A 21,145-nucleotide genomic window follows, 5' to 3' on the forward strand; every position below is an offset into this window, starting at 1 on the left:
CTAGACCAGGGACATCTGCCTGGCCTTTGGTGGTACTAGACCCTATTGCTATAGGGCCATAAACCCAGACATAGGCCTCAGTACTAGTATGGGCCAGGATCTCACTATGGCCTTAGTTGGCATTTCCTGGCTACTCAGATCAGGCTGTTCCCAATACCCAGTTTCAGGTCTCTTGATAGTGTACTCAGATTTCTGCCTTTCTTTCTGTTCCATCTCTCCACCACTTACTTGCTCATCTTAGTGGTATCTGGGGATTCTAGACGTCTAGGGTTGTCTCAGGTGTGCTTTGCCCATCTGAGCCCTTGTGACACTAGGCAGGGGTGATCTTGGAGGTTCTCTGCCCACCTGAGCCACATGGCACTGGGCTGGGGTGTCACCTCAGGCTTCCCCTGCCTGCCCATGCCACATCTGTTTGTACTTTCTTATATTTTTGGTTGTGAGCCTAGCCTTTAATGGCTGAGCCATCTCTCCAGGCAACTGTTTGTACTTTCTTATGTAGAGTTTACTCTACATAAGAATTTAGTTTATCGAATTTTTTATTTGATATATTTTTATTTACATTTCAACTCTATTTCTTTTATTTCTTTTCTTAACTCTTATTTCCTTTTTTTGATTGTATTTCTTGTTTTTTATTGAAAACAGATTCTTCTCTTATACAGTACATCACTACCAGTTTCCCTCCCCTCCTCACAGCTACTTCCCATCCCCCCAGTTATAAAATATAATATCTAGTAAAATTGGAGAGACTGCATGACTGTGTGCAGATAGGTAGATGGAGTAATAGAAATGTATAAAAGCACATGGGCACGAAGACCTAATAATGACACATTGCAGGACTCTTGCTAAATTACTGTTCCCCAGTTTTGTTCTTGGGCCAATAGCACAGGGGTAGAGTCTATTTCTATAAATGTTTTCGCTTACTACTCCTTTGGTTCCATTCTGTATTTTTGTTTGTTTGTTTCTGATTCACTGTCTCAGCTGAACTTAATTTCCCTCTATTTGCAATTTTTTAAAACTTTTCTTCTTAATTATCAACTTCTAGCTTCATACCACTACAGATCAAAAGATTAATTTGTATAATTTCCATCACTCCAAGTTTGTTAAAGGTTTCCCTGAGTCCTAACAGATGGATTTACCCTGGTGAATGCACTGTGTGTGCTTGAGAGGAATTTCTGTTCTGCTGCTTCTAAATGAAGTTCTGCCCACGTTTCTTAGACCATTTGGTCTAAAAAAGGGTTCAGATCCAATGTGTCCGCACTGGGTTTCTATTTGAATGATCTGCTCATTATTGAAATGGGATATTAAAGTCTTTTCCTCTGATTATATTTCTCCCTTTGGGTTTGATAACATTTGCTTTATACATTTAAGAGCTCTGATGTTGAGTGCAGATGTACTGACAAGAGTTAATTTTCTTGATTAATTTCCTCTTTATTAGCACAATGGGTCTCCTTTCATGTCACAATTCCTAAAGAATGTTCGGTGTGATATATGTGGGTCTATTTCTACTCCCCTTTGTTCTCCGTTTGTGTAACATCTTCCTTTACTCCTAACTTTCAATCCAAATGTGTCCTTAAAAAGGGAAGAGATTCTTTTATTTATTTTTTTATTCGATATATTTTTATTTACATTTCAAATGATTTCCCCTTTTCTGGCCCCCCACTCCCCGAACGTCCCATAAGCCCTCTTCCCTCCCCCTGTTCTCCCATCCAGCCCTTCCCACTTCCCTGTTCTGGTTTTGCCCAGAGATTCTTGTGAAGACAGAAAACACTTGCGTCGCCTCCTTTGGTCTTCATTCTGCTTCTCCATGTCTTTTGACTGAACTGTAATCTCTACATTTAACAGTCAGCTGTCATCAGCAACTTTACAACCTGCTTTCTGGCAGCTTTATACATTTTTGTATTTATTTCTGGCATGTTTTTTTTTGTTAGTTAATACTTTCCTGCATTGATTCTTTTTTTTTTTTTTTTTTTTTGCCTTCTGGTTTCTATAAGCACTATAGGTACTCTTTAGTGTCAGAAGGGTTACATAAAAAAGTATTTTAAGTGGCCTCCAAACTTTGATCTTACACAAACGCTTGGCGTTTTTCTTCTCCTACTTTTATGTTTCTGATGTAAATATTTACAACTTTTCATATGGTATAACCACTACAAATTATGTGGCTAAAGTCCTTTTTAATGTTTTTTATCTTTTAACTTCCACCCCAGAGTTATAACTTTACCACACTTGTAATACCAGAGTGTTCTAAACAGTGTGCTGGGTTTTACCAGGTAGTCTATACTTTCAAATGTTTTCATATTTATAATTAATATCCTTTGATTTAAGCTGGAAGAACTCCCTTTAGCTTTTTTTTTTTTTGTAAGCATTTCTTGGCAACAGATCATTTGAAATTATCCAATTGGTGAAGGCTGCTAAGGTCATTGAAAAGCAGGTCACTGGCATCCTCAGCAGATTCTGCCAAGTGGCTGATTTTGACAGTTCCTGCCTTCCCTTGTTCCCAGCTGTTTGTGGCTGTCTCCTCAGTGATGCGCCTGAGTTGCAACTCCAGCAAGCCCTTTGAAAGGCTGTAGAACCTGTGGGTTTCCTTTATCTGTTTTCCTGTGAGGAGACCCCACACACTTGGAAATTGTCTCCCAGTCTGGAATTATATATGTCTAGGGGGTGGGATGAGATGACCAAAATAAAGCTGTTGTTTTTATTTTAAATAGTTTTTTTTTTTTTACTTTTGAGATTATAATATAATTATATCATTCCCCTTCCTTTCCCCGTGTCTCTCCAAACCCTCCCCAATACCCTGTCTTGCTCTCTTTCTAATTCATGGGCCTGTTTTCTTTAATTGTTGTTATCTATGTATAAAATATAAGTGTGACCTGGTTAGTCTGTTTAATATTACTTATTTGTATACATTTTCAGAGATGAACATTTGGTATTGAATAACCAATCATATGCTCTTCCCTGAGGAAGGCTATCTCTCCCCTTCCCAGGATTCTTCAGTTCCCTGTGGTTCTTTGTGTACCACAGAGGACTCCCGAGCTTCTCTCGTCCACACTAGCACATCTATCAATGTTGTTCTTGTTTAGCTCATGTTAAGGCAGCCATATCGGTGTGACTTAATGGGTATAGCTTCTGACATTGCTAGGAGACACAGTCTCACAGCAAACTCCCGGGTCCTCTGGCTTTTACAATCTTTCTTCTTCAGCTTCCAAAACAATTCTTGGGCCTTAGGTTCAGGAATTGTGTTGTAGATGGGTAAATTGGGCATTTTTATTGGTTGTATTTTTTTTTCTGTAATGTTCTCTGTCTGTTGCAAAGACATGTTCCTGTGATGAAGGGCTAGGACTACACTCATCTCTGGGTATAAGGACAGATAATTAGACTCTAGTCAGTTCCCTTGCCGATTTAGTAACGTTATGTCTGTTTCAAATCTTTCCCCCTCATTATCCGCAGGGTTTTGTTTCTTATATGTTGTTAAAGCTTCTTAAATGGTCTCCCAAGTGATCCTAATATAATTTGTGGGTAGCAAAGTTTGGTTTTGGTGTGTGTGTGTGTGTATGTGTGTGTGATATATGTGGCTAACATGATAAAAGTTTTGCTGTCTAAATGTTTTGGCTGTGGGTAGCAGATTCAAAAAGTAATTTTATGCCCTCTTTAGAAATGTTATTAGTATGTTTTCATAACCCATTGAGTACAATTTGTGCTGCCCACATACAAGTCATCCATTGGAGGGGCCAACTGACCAGGGACCAAACCCTCCCCTCCCCCCAAAACCTCTTTTTTCTCCTGGAGCAATTAACTGCGAGTAGCTCCTCAACTAGGGATAAGGACTTGTGAACTTGAACATAGTGAAGTGTTTATTGGCTTGATCTTGTGCAATCCATCACCATTGCTAAGAGTCTGTGAGTGTGATGACGTTCAAAGCAGTTCTTCCTGATATCACTGCCTTTCATTCATTCCCTTACATCCAAAAGTCCATTGAATTACTAGTGACTCCTGGAAGGCAAATTCTTTTGGAAATTTGCTCTTAACTACTGTTTTTTTTAAAAACCAAAACCAAAACAAAAACAAAAAAACCCCGGTAGATCCAACTATTTCCCTTAACATTGTTCAGTACTAAAATGAAAATTTTCAAGATAAAATTAGTGCATCTGTTCCTTCCATGATGGAGCTTCGCTGCTCTGTCCCAGCTTCTTTAGGTAGAGTTGTAATTCTCTCCCTTGGCCGCTTTAGAGGACATATGACGTGGACTTCATTCACTGACCATTTCCAATGTGGTGACCATCTCTCACCCAGTTTTGCAATTTCTAGCATCTAACAATTTTTTGAAATTCAAGAGATGTTCAGTTTAAGACTTTTTAAAAAAGAGATTTATTTATTTATTTATTTATTTATTTAATTTATTTATTGTATGTGAGTATTGTATGTGGCTGTTTTCAGACACACCAGAAGAGGGGGCATCACATTCCCTTACAGATGGTTGTGAGCCGCCATGTGGTTCCTGGGAATTGAACTCAGGACCTTTGAAAGAGCAGTCAGTGCTCTTAACTGTGTAGCCATCTCTCCAGCTCCAAGTTTATGACTTTTAAAATACACATTTGCTTATTGAAAGATACATTTTGTATTCCAGGATGACCACTTGACATTAAATGTCACTTGGTGGCCTGGGAGTGTAGCCCAGTGGTAGTACTCACTTAGCATGTACAGGATCCTAGCTTTGATTCTTAGAGCCACAAAACCAGCAAAAATAACAACAGTCCCTTCTAATTGCTTTATATGTTTAATGAATTAGTAAACGAAGGAGAAACATTGCATTGGAAGATGATGAGACTCGTGCACATGAAATGCCTCTTCTTATGAAATTTGTGCACATTTCTTTTTCTTTGTAGAGAATCAAGGAAGAGGATTTCACCCACTTTATCATTATACATATTAATTACTTAAATCGAAGAAGAGAAATAAAAATGAAATTCAACTGTTAATTGTATAACATTTTAGGAATGCCATTAAATGAAAAAAAAACATCCTTAGCTTTATGCAAATGACTATCCAGCAACCACTGCTCAAATATTGTCACTGCACATGTGAATACATGTTTTTCTCTTCCTGAGACCAGGTATGATGACATGGCGCTGCTGGGAAGCAGGTGCAGGGGAGACATTGAGCTATACTTGGCTTGGGCTAGTGCTGACTGGTTCAGATTCTTTCTTAAGTTTTCTACAGCTCATTGGATGGCAAGATAAAGTCCAAAGAGATGTCTTTCAGGGTCTGACTAGGCAGAAATTAAAGTACAAACGTGTTTAACTTGGAATAGATGGATAGATTCCTGTGGGTCTCAGCCACTTCTCAATCCAACAAAGATGCTTCATATAGGCACAGCTTTCAGGAATTCTCTCAGCATCTCTGCCAATACTCCTGGAGTATGTGTTATGGCTAGAGGTTATATCCTGGGATGCACCTCTGCCACAACATCCAGCCAGGGAGGATAACGGAGGGAACAGCTTGGAGTGATGGAGCCAGAAATTCATTTGTGGGGAAGGAAAATATAGAAGTTTGTCAGGCAGCTAAGTAGTAAAATCAGTATTCGCTCCTGGATTTCCTGACATTCGTTTGTTGTTCTTGTTGGCATTTATTTATTTGGTGGCGATTTACCTTTGAGCTGATGTTTTATTTATGTTGTTTCCTTGTTTGTAAGGAAGGCTCCTAATATGTACAGAGTTCAGACTGCAAAACATGGATCCGCTTTGAGAATTCTGAATTAGAAAAAAAGCTTTCATATATTCATTGGGTTGAGTTGGCCATTAATTTTAAAAATGACTTGTTGAGAAATGATGGCTTTTCCTGAAATTTCTCTTTGCATTATTTTGTATTTTTTTTAAATATTTTTCTTTTCTTTTCTTTTTTTTTTTAAAGATTTATTTATTATATGTAAGTACACTGTAGCTGTCTTCAGACACTCCAGAAAAGGGAGTCAGATCTTGTTACAGATGGTTGTGAGCCACCATGTGGTTGCTGGGATTTGAACTCAGGACCTTTGGAAGAACAGTCGATGCTCTTAACCGCTGAGCCATCTCTCCAGCCCCAATATTTTTATTTTCTATATTCTTTGTTTACATTCCAAATGATTTCCCCTTATTATTTTCTATATAAATTGTGAATAGAATCTAGGCTATTTTTTTTTATCAAAAGGGATTATGCTTGTTTGTTTAAAAGGATGACATATATAAATTCTTTATCACTCATATACAAAGCTGTATATTACGACACCAAGGGCAAAAATCAGCATGTGTCAGATTAGGTGGGTGAGAGAGGAATTTATTTAATCAGGCTTTTATAATTGAACCTTGGCATTGATTCACATCTCTTTTGTTTGATTTTATTCTTTCCCCAATGCACCTGCATTTTTGTTATTAGATGAAATAATATGATGGTGGTTACAATATTTTATAACCCATTCCAAGGATTTTAGGGAATGTTTTCTAGTATCTTTACATTTATGAATGAAGCTAAGGGTAATTTTCTGGCCCCTTTGGTTGTACATCACATGAAGAGTTTGAATTTTAAGTTCTGAATCAGCATAGGCAGCACCCTGTTTATGAAGCAGGGTGGTGGGGCAACTCTGTGTTTTCAAAATTGCTTCTGCTGTAATTAAACAATTAGTGGTTAGAACACTGGCACAGCTTTGAGTTTCTCTAAGAGTCTCATTTTTATCCTTGGTATCAACCTATGGCCCCTTGGTTCTTGATAGAATAAAATCACTTCTGGGGTGTTAAGTAAAGTCTAGGTGCTGGTTTTAATACGTTTCTGTTTTGTATTGGCTGGCTAGATCATGCTTTGTTTTCTATTTCCTGCCATGTGCCCTCATCTGTGGTACATTTGTAAGTCTCATATAAAGTCCATGAAAGGAAGTCTCCATGCAGGTATTGGGAGAATGACTTGTCAGATCTTATATGGCCCAAGACAGTTTGATAAATTTAATCTTCTTCCAATTCCTATTTGTGGACTTAGTCTCCATTTAATGGAGACTGGTCTAGGATCCCAATTCTAGGGTAAATAATCATTCTCAAAGTGAAACACACAACATGTATTCCATATTCCATTCATTAATCATTTCCAATGTGGTTACCATTTCTCACTCAGTTTTACAATTTCTAACATCTCACAATTACTTGACATTCAGGAGATATTCAGTTTATGATGTTTTAAAAATATGACTGTAGTTCATATTATGATTTGATGCTTCATAAAAAATCATATTTTTCAGATAAAATGCTCTTACTTGATCGAATAGAAAAGTAGTCTTCATTTTAGGATAAAAATTTCCATTATTTTTTGTTGTTTTTGTTATGTTGCTACTTTAATTATTTACCTAAAATAGTGTATTAGATTGACAAATCACACTGGTATGACATTTAGTATTATGATTAATGAATTATACTTTGATTTTTATAGATTTTTAATTGCAGAGGTGGTATAGACATGCACTACTAGATATGATTCTGATGGGGTCTATCCAATTAACTTTTCCACACAGTTTAGTTTCCTGAACAGATTATAGATGGGGAAAGGTCTGTTATGAGCACACACTTTTAAGAAAAAGGAGAGAAAGAGAGAATTCTTTAATCCAGCAAATGGTAAGAGATACTCTGATTCTGAGACAAACTCATAGCTCTTTATTTGACAAGTGTTCAACATATATCTACTGAATTCTAAGCCTGGTTGTGTAAATTCAGAGCAGGAGATGACTGCGTTAGAGCTAACAACACTGGACTCTTTCTTGGCGTTACAAAGCCTGCTAACTGAAATTATATACAGGGTCTGTGAGACCAAGCGCTTTTGAAGTCCCTGTAATAACCCATTTTGGAAGGCACCGAACTTGTTTGATGGAATCGTCTCCTTGCATTATATCACAAAGAGCTTTCTCATAGACTCTTAGGCAAGAGCACAACAAATTAACGAGCTTTGTGTAGTGCAAATTGGTTTCAAGAATGAAAATGAGGGCCCTGTGTTTTCTCAAGCCACGCCCCTCAGTCAGGGTATATAAAGACAGTCTGCGACTACAGAATCCATCACACTCATTCCTCTCCTGCCTAAGTCTTCCACTCCTGACATCATGTACTACACCGACTTTGAGGGCTCTGTCTTCCCAGGATGCTACTGGGGCAGCTATGGCTACCCTCTGGGGTACAGTGTTGGCTGTGGCTTTGGTAGCACCTACTCTCCAGTTGGTTATGGCCTTGGCTATGGCTACAATGGCTGTGGGGCCTACAGAAGATACTGGCCATATGCTCTCTACTGATTTGCTGATCCCCCAGGCACTGATCCATCTCTTCATGAAGGCTCTCCGGCACCTCCAGGTTCCAGCGTCACCTCCTTCATCCTTCTTTCTTTGTCAACTTCTTCCAAGGAGCCATTTTTCAGATCTTACGACTTAGTCTCAAACAAGGAACTGAAAATCTAGATGATGCCTCACTCTGCCTTTCCTGGATGCTCTTTATTTGGGACTTTTCCAGAAGCTTGGCAACCATTGTGGCATGTACTGCTTTTGAATATTTCAAGACTCTCATGATTCCCTGTCATGGTGAAGTTGTGGATGTGCCTGTCAAATTCTCAATAAATTTGTCTGAGCATGCATAACATTTCACTTCTTGAGTGGAGTTTCCTTTCTTGGTATGTGCACATTTTCTGATATATTCAGTGGGGGAGGGAAGCAGGTTTAATTTTAATCACTTAGCCTTAGGAATTTTGAAGAGCCAAATTGTCCTTGATCTTGTGTGATAAATTGGCAAGAGGGCGGTTACTATCCTGAAAAGAGCATGGAAGCTGGACTGGAATAAGAGAGCAAAGAGGGTTTTTATGAGTCTGACATCGTTCACATCAGGGTTACATTGTATGGTATCCCTCTTCCATCTCACCATCTCTGCCTTCCTCTAAGTAAACCAGCACAGGAGAAACTTCCACAGTTATTCTGTGTTAGTGTAGATGAAACTCATTGTCATCTGTCTCCCAGGGAATAACGATTGCAGAATTGAGCACCGTGTCCCCTCTTTAAGGACTCTGGAGCATTAAGTAATAGAGAAGTAATAGAAACACATCCTTTGAGAGTCTCAGATTCTGTTAAGTGAAGTGATAAATCCCCTGTATCAAATCATCTTAGATGTCTCCTTTATAGCTTAGAGGCACCCAGGTTAGAGACAATGATGGGAAACTTCTTAATCTTTGAAGAATCAATATCAGGTGGTGAGCTCCACTATTAAAAGATACGAGCTATAACAAATGAGTATCTCTGAAGATATATTAGCCTTTCTCTATGCCCCATTAGAGAAGAGAGCAATAGCTCTTTTATAAGACATGTTGAAAACATCTCAATCCTCCTGTTGGAAACACTTTGGGTATGATACAAATATTCTAAGCATTGGACAATTTGGCTGAATGCTACATTTTCACTGAATATGTGGAAACAATTTTACTGCATATTATTCAGCTGAACATGTAAAAACTGGAGAGATCATTTAAGAAGATGATTTTCTTCAACATATTCCATCTAATAAATCTATTTCAGCAAACACCAAGTTCAGGAATACCTAGCAGCACATCACTTTTCATTTAAAAACAATGGACATCATTACAGTCAATGCAGTCCTCAGTTCAAAACCTCCATATAGTTACAATGTTAACTCATGCTAAGAACTATGATTTAGCTAAACCTACAAATTAGAATAGAGATAGAAACAAGACCAACTAATTAGAATGAGGAAATATATTGATTTGGAATGATGACTGACTGCTATAAAATTTTGAGGCTCACCAGATATCAGATATCATCTAATTCAATGCTACTAAAGCATAAGTATGCAGGAAAGTAGCTTGCATATCTGATGTGAAATGTAAATTCTCATGCCTCATCTTCAGGGATTCTGATTTGGTATTCATTTGGATAGGGTTCAGGGATTCTGAAACTTCTAGTTAACACCTCAGGGATTCTAGAGGTGATGTCACACCCATACTTTAAGGGACACTGTTTTGGTGCTATTCTACATGCATACACATGCATCCCATGATTATATACACATGCACAAATATACACACATATACACAGACTATCATCTCTTTGCCTATCATCTACTTGTCTATATATCTTTAATGTATCTATCTATCTATCTATCTATCTATCTATCTATCTATCTATCTATCATCTATTTATCGCCTATGTGTTACCTAGGTATCTATGCTCTATGTATCTATATATTTATTTATGTATTTATTATCTATTATCTAACACATATGTGTCTATGATCTACAAATCTATGTATTTATTTATGCATTTATTATTATCTATTTATTATCTATGCATTTTTCTATCTATCTATCTATATCTATCATCTATCTATCATCTATTATTTGTCTGCCTATCTCATCTATTTATCATCTATCTATCTATCTATCATTAATTATCTTTCATCTATCTGTCTGTATATGTAGAGAGAGAGAAAAATAAAAAGATTATTCTTGGATTGAGTTATCAGCTGAGCAATTGCAATGTATAGCCCTTGTCTAAACCTCAGACTGTGTGATTTTCACCCTGTTTATGATTTTTCTTGATGACGTCTCCTAGGCACCTTCTCTCCATAAAAGGAGAGGCTTTTGAATGCTTCAAGTTTCTTTAGAAGTTAATTCTAACATTTATACAAACTACATATCAGAACCATCTTCCCATGTCTTTGATTATATGTGTTCCATATTTATGTTTTCTATTCATCTCAGGTAGACCCTCTACTTTGGTCATTAGGCCTTGAAGCTTCCTGATCTAATTTTAACAGAATATCTGCTGCACTATGTTTTAGTGAACGTTTCCCAGTGGTCTATAAAATTTGTTTTGAAGAAGTTCATCATCTGTCCTCACAAGGTTGGGGAAGTATTCTCTGAGTGGCATTTTTTATGTGATCGAGTGCATCTGGCCATATTAACCTGTGTAAGTGTTTCTCATAAAACAAGACAGTCAGAAATCTGAAGGCAGCCTTACTATTAGATGTAAGGCATCTCATAACCACATTTCATTGTTCATGCATTTAAAAAAAATAATAAAATAATTTTCTCTCCTACTCATTTTATTCTACTGGCATTTTCACTGTTCATGGAGCAGTTTTGTTGTCAAATTTCTGAATTCCCAGAGAACCAGAGGATTCAAGCTTGTAAGGCAAAGCCAGCTCCTAATTGGCTGTGGGAACAGGTTCTCAGCACAGAGATCAAGAGAGGATCCTCCACAGCACAGGGCAACTTCCAGCAAAATAATTCATCCTTCTGAGGATGAGCACGGATTCTACTCCAGGTTCATTTCTACATTTCATTGTCATTTTCCCCTAACACAAATGAAGACCCAAGCAAGGTAACCAAACACTTTACAAAATCAAATTCTATTTACTTAATAAAAATGGCTGAGCCTTTAATACTAGCAGAAGTTACCTTTTATATCCTGTAGCAAAATGACTGGAAAAGCAACTGTAGGACAGAGAGCTTTCTTTTGGTTCATACATCACAGAGGGGAAGGTGTGGTCCCAGGGCTCTGTTTTCGATAGGGGAAGCATGAGTCAGCATGTGTTCACGAGTAGGTAGACAAAGAAGCAGAAAAGGTCCAGAAGTGACTTAAACCATTCACCAACCCGATCTTGATGGACCATTCCTACACCTAGGCTGCAGTTCTCAAGGTTCTGGAACCTCTCAAGAATGATGTCATAGAGCAAGTACTAAGTGTTTGAACACAGGAACCTGCTCATAAGATTTCATGTTCAATTTCTAACAATTTCAAACGTAGAAGAAAAAAATTTATAACATATTAAATTAAATATTTCTCTTAAATATTATTTTCTCATCTAAACAAAGTTTCTCTTTACACTTTTGATAATAACTTCAAACACAGAGAATGAACTGGAAAGGGAAGATGCTTCATCCTTAATGTGATTTTGATAATTGATTTTCCAGAATCCCCTACCATCAAATGGTGATTCCTCTCAGAGATTCAAGCTATTATTGATTTGTCTAATGGACATGTTCTGACTGCATATGTGAAAATAAGGTATATTTTTAAACCACCCACCCTCCCATCCATCCATCCATCCATCCATCCATCCATCCATCCATCCACCACCGGCCTACCCACCTATCTAGCTATCCATCCATCCATCCATCCATCCATCCATCCATCCATCCATCCATCTACCCACCCATCTTCCCATTCAACCAACCAACCAACCAACCAACCATCCACCTAGCCAGTTCTTGATGAAGTTTGGCTTCAGCCCTCAGAGTAGCATAGTTACTTTTGGGATGAATGCTTGGTTAGAACAAGTCTTTAGACCATGGTTTCTTAGGACTCCATTAATCTTTATTTTAGATGTTTTCACCATTATTCCAAGATAAAAAATTAGTAGGAAAGAGGTAAGAAAACTGATTTAATTGATTTCTATGTTTGTAGCAGATCATTATTCCTCTTTATAACCGCAGGTTCTGTTGTTCTAATTTCACACATCTAGGTACTGGGATTGAGAAAGTCCCAGTAACACATTCACAGTATGTAGTTGTAGATTGGCAGACTGGAAGGGATTTCCTATCAGGGTGTACTTATTGGAAGATTTGTTTCCTGTCTCCTTATGACAGAGAATAAACAGCCATTGCTTTTAAAAGAACTGAAAACTGATAGCCACAAGAGTATTTCACCTGCCTCACTCACCACTGGAGCCTTAAAATATGTCACACCATTTTCATATATTATATTGGGCCTTTAGTAGAAATATGAATGTTAAGTGAAAATATTTTTAAATGTCTGATAATGGTAATGATATTTTCCAAAAATCTTTCAAGCCTGGAAATGATACTCCTTTATTTTTTTGTGTGTGGCATCCTGAAGAAATGTTATGAAAGCACAAAGTGTGAGCCCCAAATGTCCCCTTCACAACAGAGATGATTTCAGGTGCCATTCCTCCAGAGTCCACCGAGAGGCTGCAGTAGAAGCATTCACTCTCCCACCTCTTTCTGAGGCATTCATTTAACTGTCCTCAGAATTGAGAAACATCAAGTAGAGAGTATTTTACAGTACTTTTCTTCATAAATGTCAAAAATGATTTCCTGCCCTGCCTTAGAATGATAAGATGAGCGAACTATCCAAAGTTGAACAGAGACAGAACAGCAGCCAAGAAAGAAAAAAGGGAGGCTTCCTGGGTTATAGAAGAGCATTCTTGGCTGCTTTAGGTTTCTGGTTTTTGTTGCTGTCCATAATGCAATGGGATAGATCCCTCTGCTAAAAGGATTTTTCTACACCAACACTGGTTCTGAAATCAGAATTTCAACATAATTTGTCTACCACTTTCCATGTAGTCAATCATTCTTCCACTGTGCTCATTCGATTTTTTTATCTGCAAAACATGGATGCATTTATTTGTAGGCTTGTCTTCTGTGGGTTGGTTTCTAATTTGAAATGTTTGTTGGGAAGACAGGCCTTGATATCTATTTCTCAAGTAGTGGTAGAACGTTTCTTGAAGCATGAGGATGTTCAATACATTTCTACATTGTTTGGACCTGCAGTAGTCATATTTTATTGTTGTTGAGAAGATAGATAATTGGAGGATTAAATTTGGAGTCTGGTTTGACTATGCACGTGAAGGTACTGCAGTAACTTCTCATTATATGCACAAAACCCACTAAGCAGAATCTTTTGTTGACTGGTAGTTAGCAGAGCTCAGACTTCTTTCATGAATAGTGAGGATTTATTACTTTTAAAAATTAGAGCTAGAATATTTTTTTAAATTTTTTTGTAATATTTTTATTTTCTATATTCTTTGTTTACATTCCAAATGATTTCCCCTTTCCCAGATCCCCCCTACCCATATGTCCCATAAACCTTCTTCTCTCCATCCCTTCTCCAATCACCTCCTTCCTTTTTCTCTGTCCTTATATTCCCTTTCAATGTAGAGCTAGAATATTAATAAGAATATCATTTTTCTTGATCTAAAGAATGTGTGGTATGTGTCAAAAAAAGAAATGAATTAAGTACGTCCTTTAGGACTATTAGTAACAGCCTAGAAATGAAATTAACCAAAATGTAGACCTATGGTGAATTAAAAATGTGGTGTACAAGCCAGTCAGTGGTGGCTCATGCCTTTAATCCCAGCACTTGGGAGGCAGAGGCAGGCAGATTTCTGAGTTTGAGGCCAGCCTGGTCTACAGAGTGAGTTCCAGGACAGTCAGGGTTATACAGAGAAATAAAAAAAAAAAAATGCAACAAAAATTGTGGTATATGTACAAAAATGGATTACCATTCAGCAGTAAAAATGATGGAATACTATTATTTCAATAATAGAGGTGGGATTGAAGCATCTGTATGTGAAATAAGCCATGTGTAGAAAGATGAGGATGGCATGGTGTCATTCACACGTGAAATCTGAAGGAGCGGACGTCAGGGATGGAGGTAGCAGAGTGGCGGTTACCACAGATGGGGTGAATGTGGCAGGAGGCAGGAGTGGAAGCACGCTCCAGTGTGTGGTGAGGTACTCTTAGATAAATCAACCAGAAAGCCATCATGCAGTAGACCGCTTACAGATAATTTCAATAGACATTTCAGAAAAAGAATTTCGAGTCTTATCACTGCAAAGGTGTGACCCCCATCTGTAGGATGTAGACCTGCTGGCCAGGATGTGAACATTTTACTATTTCAGTGTATACATCTACCACAGGATATCCCATAGTATATAGTATATAGTATATAGTATATAGTATATAGTATATAGTATATAGTATAGCTCTTATATATCAATTTTAAAAGGAGTGAAAAAGACATATTTCTTATTATATGCTCTGTTGAAGTCATATGGGAGTCTCAAGGGAGGAAGAGTAGCATTTCATATGAGAGCCATGGACCTAGCTTTCAGGTCAAATCCTTTTCTCCTGGGTAGTGTGCTAGGGTATCATCCCTGAGAACTTCTCCTTATGTGCGCCTGGGAAGGGTGCCGGGCTCAGGGCCGCCATCACAGCCGAGGGGCTCTTTCTTGCACGATACCACTCTAGGAGATATTGAGCAAGGAGTTTCTTCTACGTTTTCAGCACAGCTTGGACTTTGGTACTTCTGGGACATTCTGTCTTCCTGTGTCCAGTCTGGTCATGTTTTTTCCTGGAGCCCAAAGATGCTGCTTGAGCAGATGCAGCCTCTGCTTAGATGCTGGGCAACTCATCTGAGATGCGGATCTTACTCTAAGCATTTGGACTTTCCCAGAGTTTGCTTACAGGACCAGGGCTCCCAAGTGAGACATGCTCACCTTTGACACACTTGTCAGTGTTTCTGTCTTAAAGATACATTTATTTTTGTTTTTCTCAAAAACTACCCTGAGTGGACATGAGATATTTTGTTTAAATATATTTATAGCACTTGTATTTTCAGTAACTTTCTCAAAAAAACCCCATAAACCATAAACCATCAAGATAATATTTTACATAGAATAATACAATGAAACAGTCTTATAGATTGGTGAAAGACATTTGCTCTAATATTTTGAATAATTAAAGGGGTGTTTGGATTAATTTGATTTGTATATTAACATTAAAGCAATAGATAATAAAATAAATCTAATTTGATGAGTATCTGAAATAAGCCAAATGTATGGAAGAGAATAGCATATACTAGATCAGTCTAAAATTCATCAAAACATAATTTAAATATTAACACATACCCCTAGGTACACTTATTACTCTCTTACTTTTCAATTTAAATTTTATTTTTTGAGAAATTTATAAATGTGTACTGTATTTTCCTCATTTCTACCTCTCTTTTCCTCTTGTAATTCTTCTCTTGCTCCTACTTCTCTATAAAAAATCCATGACCTCTTCTTTAATTAATTACATACATGAACACACACAAACATGTGTGCACACATACATCCTATTTCAGGGCATTCATGTTGCTTGTATGTACATGTATCTAGAGCAGCCCACTTGAGATCAGATTACCTGGCAGAGCTTGTCTGGAGAGGAATTCGATTTCCCCTTTCTCCTCAGCCATCAACTGCACGTGACTCTCCATCAAGGGTAGGGCAGTTTTGCATGTGTGGTTCCAGGACCAGTAGTAGTAACATCCATTGGGAACTTTCTAGAAAGAAAAGTTCTTTGGCCACCCCATTGCTCCCTGTCTTCTTTATCCCAAGATGGATAGACTTAGCAGTATGTGCTTTTTTTTTTTAACATAAAGCATGTTTATGATTAAGAGATTCTAATTGCGCCACACCTGGGGAATACAGCTGAGAACAGGAAGTGTATTGGTTTATGGAAAGAATGCCCAACAGTTTTAGTCTGCGACCTGGTTAGATTTTGGAAGAGAAGAAAAGAAAGGTAGCCTGTGTTTATGTTGCTTCTCACGATCTCACCACGCTTTCATCTGCCCCATGTCGTCATGTCTCTGTGCACCCAGGTGTGATCTAAGAGCGTCACAGAAACCTCATGAATTAGACAAGCTAGTTACCCCTGATTTATACCTTTGTATGTAGGCAGCGGCAGGGTGTTGTGGTTGAAGGTCCTAGGAGCTAAATAGAGCTCCCCCGTGTCCCCACTGGGGCCCTCAGTGCACTGCATTAATGACAGTCAGGGATGGAGCAGGTGCATGCAAGTTTTGAACCTATTTCTGAGCATCTTGTGCTGCTCCTGAAGAGAATAAGAAACATTTTTACAGCATTTACAGTTTTTAACACCTATATTTTGTAACCACCTAATGTTAGGTTTAGCTCACAGGTGTCCCTTTTTTGGTCCAAATCCCTGTAGTATTTAAACACTACATACCTGGAAAAAAAATCAGAATCATGACTATATTCTTTTCATTAATCTTTTTCTTAATTTATGAGATTATAACTTGATTACAACATTTTTCCCTTTTCTTTTTTCTCTTTATACCTTCCCATATACCCCTCTCTCTTCTCCTTCAAATTCATGGCCTCTGAAAATAGTGAACGCTATTGCATGCATATATGTATGCGCACACACATATATTTTAAAATATGACCTGTTTAGTATGTATGATGCTACCCATATGTCTGGTTTCAGGGCCTATCATTCATTAATTCTTTCAAAATACACACCAACGTTCACACTATCTTCTACTGTGCTTTCCTGAAAATGGTGTATTTTAAGGGATTAAGTAAAAATTGAAGAGCTATTTATGTACTCGTTTTAATCATGTGCTCATTTAATCTGTACCTCAAAATTGTAACACATTCTTTTCCCATGTAAACAAACTCCCTGGAGCTAAATAAGTGGATAACATCCCAGGTAAAAGGTAAATGGCTGAAAATTAGTAAGGGTAGCGATTTAAACATAGGAAACATTAGAACGTGGTCTCAGATTATGTGGGTCTGTGTCTAAGGCCAATTTTTATGTTTCTGAGCATTGGCTTGTGGATAGTCAGGTACTGAATAAAACAAGAAGGAGTAAGAGAGAGCCCTACAAAGTGAGGAATCTGAGTCTCTATTTTATATTCACTATCAACCCCGTGAAAAGGTCCTCTCTTTCATTTCTTATATTCTTGTTTAATTAATTCATCGATGATGAATTAATAAGTGCTGAGTTTACACTTGATTTATAATTCCATTACAAAGGAGAAATGGTACAGAAACTGAAAGTTAAGAAGTTAGTGGCAATATTGACCCTCCTCAACATCTGACTAAACACAAATATAAAACATAGTTTTTCATGCTTGATAAATACATAGTGATCTCTAAACACTAAATACATGCAACTGTCTAAGACATTGTTGTTTAAAACTTTTTATTGATCCTTTGTGGGTTTCACATAATGCACCCCCATCCCACTCATCACCCGGTCCCTTCTATCTATTCTCTGCCCAAGTGACCTCTCCTGAAAAGAAAAGAAAAACAAAGCAAAAAAAAAATTCACAGCACAGTATGTCACAGCATGTCCATATCTTTATCTGTCATGTTCATTGCAATGAGTCATTCTTTGGTCCAGTTTAAGGCCTCTGGCTTTGCTATACCATCAACACTGGATCCTTACTGGGTCTCCTCTGGGATACCCGGTGGTTTCCCTGAGTCACGTTGATCCCGCAGCTTCTGATCTGTAGGACTGGCCTTTCATGCGCTTCAGCGTTTCATAGATGAGGTAGCTACTGAGGTGGCCTAACTTAAACCCTGAATCTGGACTTGGATTGTAGCCGAGCTGGTCAGCCCACCAGCTCTCCACACACAAACCACCAGGGTGAGCGCTGGCGAGGGGCAGGGTCAGTTCTCTTGATCTCATATCTTTGGGGCCCCGCTCACCTTCACTAGCTCTCCTGGGCTGCCCAGTTGAGGCATGGGGCCCACTCTCCCGAGTGCAGCTGGTGAGAGGTGGGGTTGGGTCTCCTGCTCTCAGGACCGTGGCGCTCTCCCACAGGTCCTCACGCCCACCTCACTGCAGAGGAGTGAGCCAGCTCTGCTGTGTTCACCTCCTCAGGACAGCTCACCCAATGCCTATACCACCAGGCTGCTCTACTGTGCTACCCAGGGTAGGTTCAGGGCCTGCTCTCCTTAATACTGTAGTCAGTGAGGGGTGGGGCTGGCTCTACACAGTATAGATATCAATGTGGATATCAGTGCGGTCCTAGGTGGTTGCTCAGACCCAGGGATGTCTTTAGTGGTAATATCCACCGATAATGATGCAGACCTCTGATTCTGAATGGCTGTGGACCCTGGCATGGCCCTCAGCAGCATCACCAGCTGAGATGGTGGCAGGGCAGGATACTCACAGCTGTCTATCACTGTACGCTCACGTCTCCGCTTCACCTCTTTTTATGATGCCGTTTTGCTTCTCTTTCTCTCCCATCTTTCCACCACATCCTTGTACATCCAGGTGCCCTCCACTGCAGGGGGCAGGGCATGCTGCTGGCTGGCCTCTGAGTGTCTCCAGTCTTCAGCAGCCACATAGTGGCTCTTCTAACTTCCTTCAGCACCAGACAAACATGGAAACACGGCAGACATATGGATGGCAGGAAAGCAGAAGTTGAAGATTAGCAGCACAATAGCGAGGCAAACATGGAAACACGGCAGACATATGGATGGCAGGAAAGCAGAAGTTGAAGATTAGCAGCACAATAGCGAGGCGAGTGAGTGGAGAAAATAAAAGGGAAGCTGGCAGGATGCGCAGGGATGTGCACTATGGTTTTATTCTTCCATGAACATGGTCTATGTAACCCTGCCCTTCGCTTTAATATAAGAATATAAAAGCATTTAATATAAGAATATAAAAGCATATGCAGCAGCATGAAGAAGCCATTCTAAAAGAAGTATACCTTTGCAGTAACACAGTGCTACTATTTCCTCGTGGAGACCCCAAATGTGTTAGTAATCTTCTGATCAATAGTAGATAATGCAGCAAGAGTATTCTGGCTTTGTTCAGAAGGCTGGTTTCTGGATGTTAAATTGGGGTTAATTTTAACAGAGATCTTGATGTCATTAACAATGGCCTTTCAATATAGGAACTAAACCTGTTAAGAGGCAGACAGGGTCAAAGGGATACAAATTGGAAAGGAAGAAGTCAAACTATCATTATTTGCAGATGATATGATAGTCTACCTAAGTGACCCAAAAATTCCACTAGAGAACTCCTATAGCTGATAAACAACTTCAGCAAAGTGGCAGGTTATAAAATCAACTCAAGCAAATCAGTAGTCTTATACTCAAAGGATAAGCAGGCTGAGAAAGAAATTAGGGAAATGACCCCCTTCACAATAGCCACAAACAGTATAAAGTACCTTGGGGTGACTCTTACCAAACATGTGGTGAAAGATCTGTATGAGAAGAACTTCAAGACTATAAAGAAGGAAATGGAAGAAGACCTCAAAAAATGGAAAACCTCCCATGCTTATGGATCGGCAGGATCAATATAGTTAAAATGGTCATTTTGCCAAAAGCAATCTACAGATTCAATGCAATACCCATCAAAATCCCACCTCAATTCTTCATAGAGTTAGAAAGAGCAATTCTCAAATTCACCTGGAATAACAAAAAACCCAGGATGGCTAAAACTATTCTCAAGAACAAAAGAAATTCTGGGGGAATCAGTATCCCTGTCCTCAAGCAATACTACAGAGCAATAGTGTTAAAAACTGCATGGTATTGGTACAGTGACAGGCAGGCGGATCAATGGAACAGGATTGAAGATCCAGAAATGAACCCACACACCTATGGCCACTTGATCCTCGACAAAGGGGCTGAAAATATCCAATGGAAAAAAGATAGCCTTTTCAACAAATGGTGCTGGTTCAACTGGAGGTCAGCATGCCTAAGAATGCGAATTGATCCATCCTTGTCTCCTTGTACTAAGCTCAACTCCAAATGGATCAAGGACCTCCACATAAAGTCAGACACTCTGAAGCTAATAGAAAAGAAGCTGGGGAAGACCCTTGAGGACATCGGTACAGGGGGAAAGTTCCTGAACAGAACACCAATAGCTTATGCTCTAAGATCAAGAATTGACAAATGGGACCTCATAAAATTACAAAGTTTTGTAAGGCAAAGGACACCATCAAAAGGACAAATCGGCAACCAACAAATTGGGAAAAGATCTTCACCAACCCTACATCAGATAGAGGGCTAATATCCAATATATACAAAGAACTCAAGAAGTTAGACCCCAGAAAACAAAATAACCCTATTAAAAATGGGGTACAGAGTTAAACAAAGAATTCTCACCTGAAGAACTTCAGATGGCGGAGAAACATCTTAAAAAATGCTCAACTTCACTAGTCATCAGGGAAATGCAAATCAAAATAACCCTGAGATTTCACCTTACAGCAGTCAGAATGGCTAAGATTAAAAATTCAGGAGACAGCAGGTGTTGGCGAGGATGTGGAGAAAGAGGAACACTCTTCTACTGCTGGTGGGGTTGCAAATTGGTACAACCACTCTGGAAATCAGTCTGGCGGTTCCTCAGAAAACTGGGCATGTCACTTTTGAAAGATCCTGCTATACCACTCCTGGGCATATACCCAGAAGATTCCCCAGCATATAATAAGGATACATGTTCCACTATGTTCATAGCAGCCCTATTTATAATAGCCAGAAGCTGGAAAGAACCCAGGTATTCCTCAACAGAAGAATGGATGCAAAAAAATGTGGTATATATACAC

General features: G+C 38.7%; 1 protein-coding gene across 1 annotated transcript; it reads left to right on the forward strand.

The window, feature by feature from the left end:
• Positions 1 to 8,104: 8,104 nt before the first annotated feature.
• On the forward strand, positions 8,105 to 8,290 carry LOC127665576 (keratin-associated protein 8-1). Its single transcript, XM_052158025.1, has one exon. It carries the CDS (start codon positions 8,105 to 8,107, stop codon positions 8,288 to 8,290), a length of 186 nt encoding a protein of 61 aa, XP_052013985.1.
• The last annotated feature ends 12,855 nt before the right edge of the window (positions 8,291 to 21,145 follow it).

Source organism: Apodemus sylvaticus, chromosome 15 (genome assembly GCF_947179515.1).
Source record: "Apodemus sylvaticus chromosome 15, mApoSyl1.1, whole genome shotgun sequence".
Classification (NCBI taxonomy): Eukaryota; Metazoa; Chordata; class Mammalia; order Rodentia; family Muridae; genus Apodemus; species Apodemus sylvaticus.

Excerpts from the sequence above, each read along its gene's own strand:
- LOC127665576 (XM_052158025.1), top strand. The coding sequence starts at position 8,105 with ATGTACTACACCGACTTTGAGGGCTCTGTCTTCCCAGGATGCTACTGG.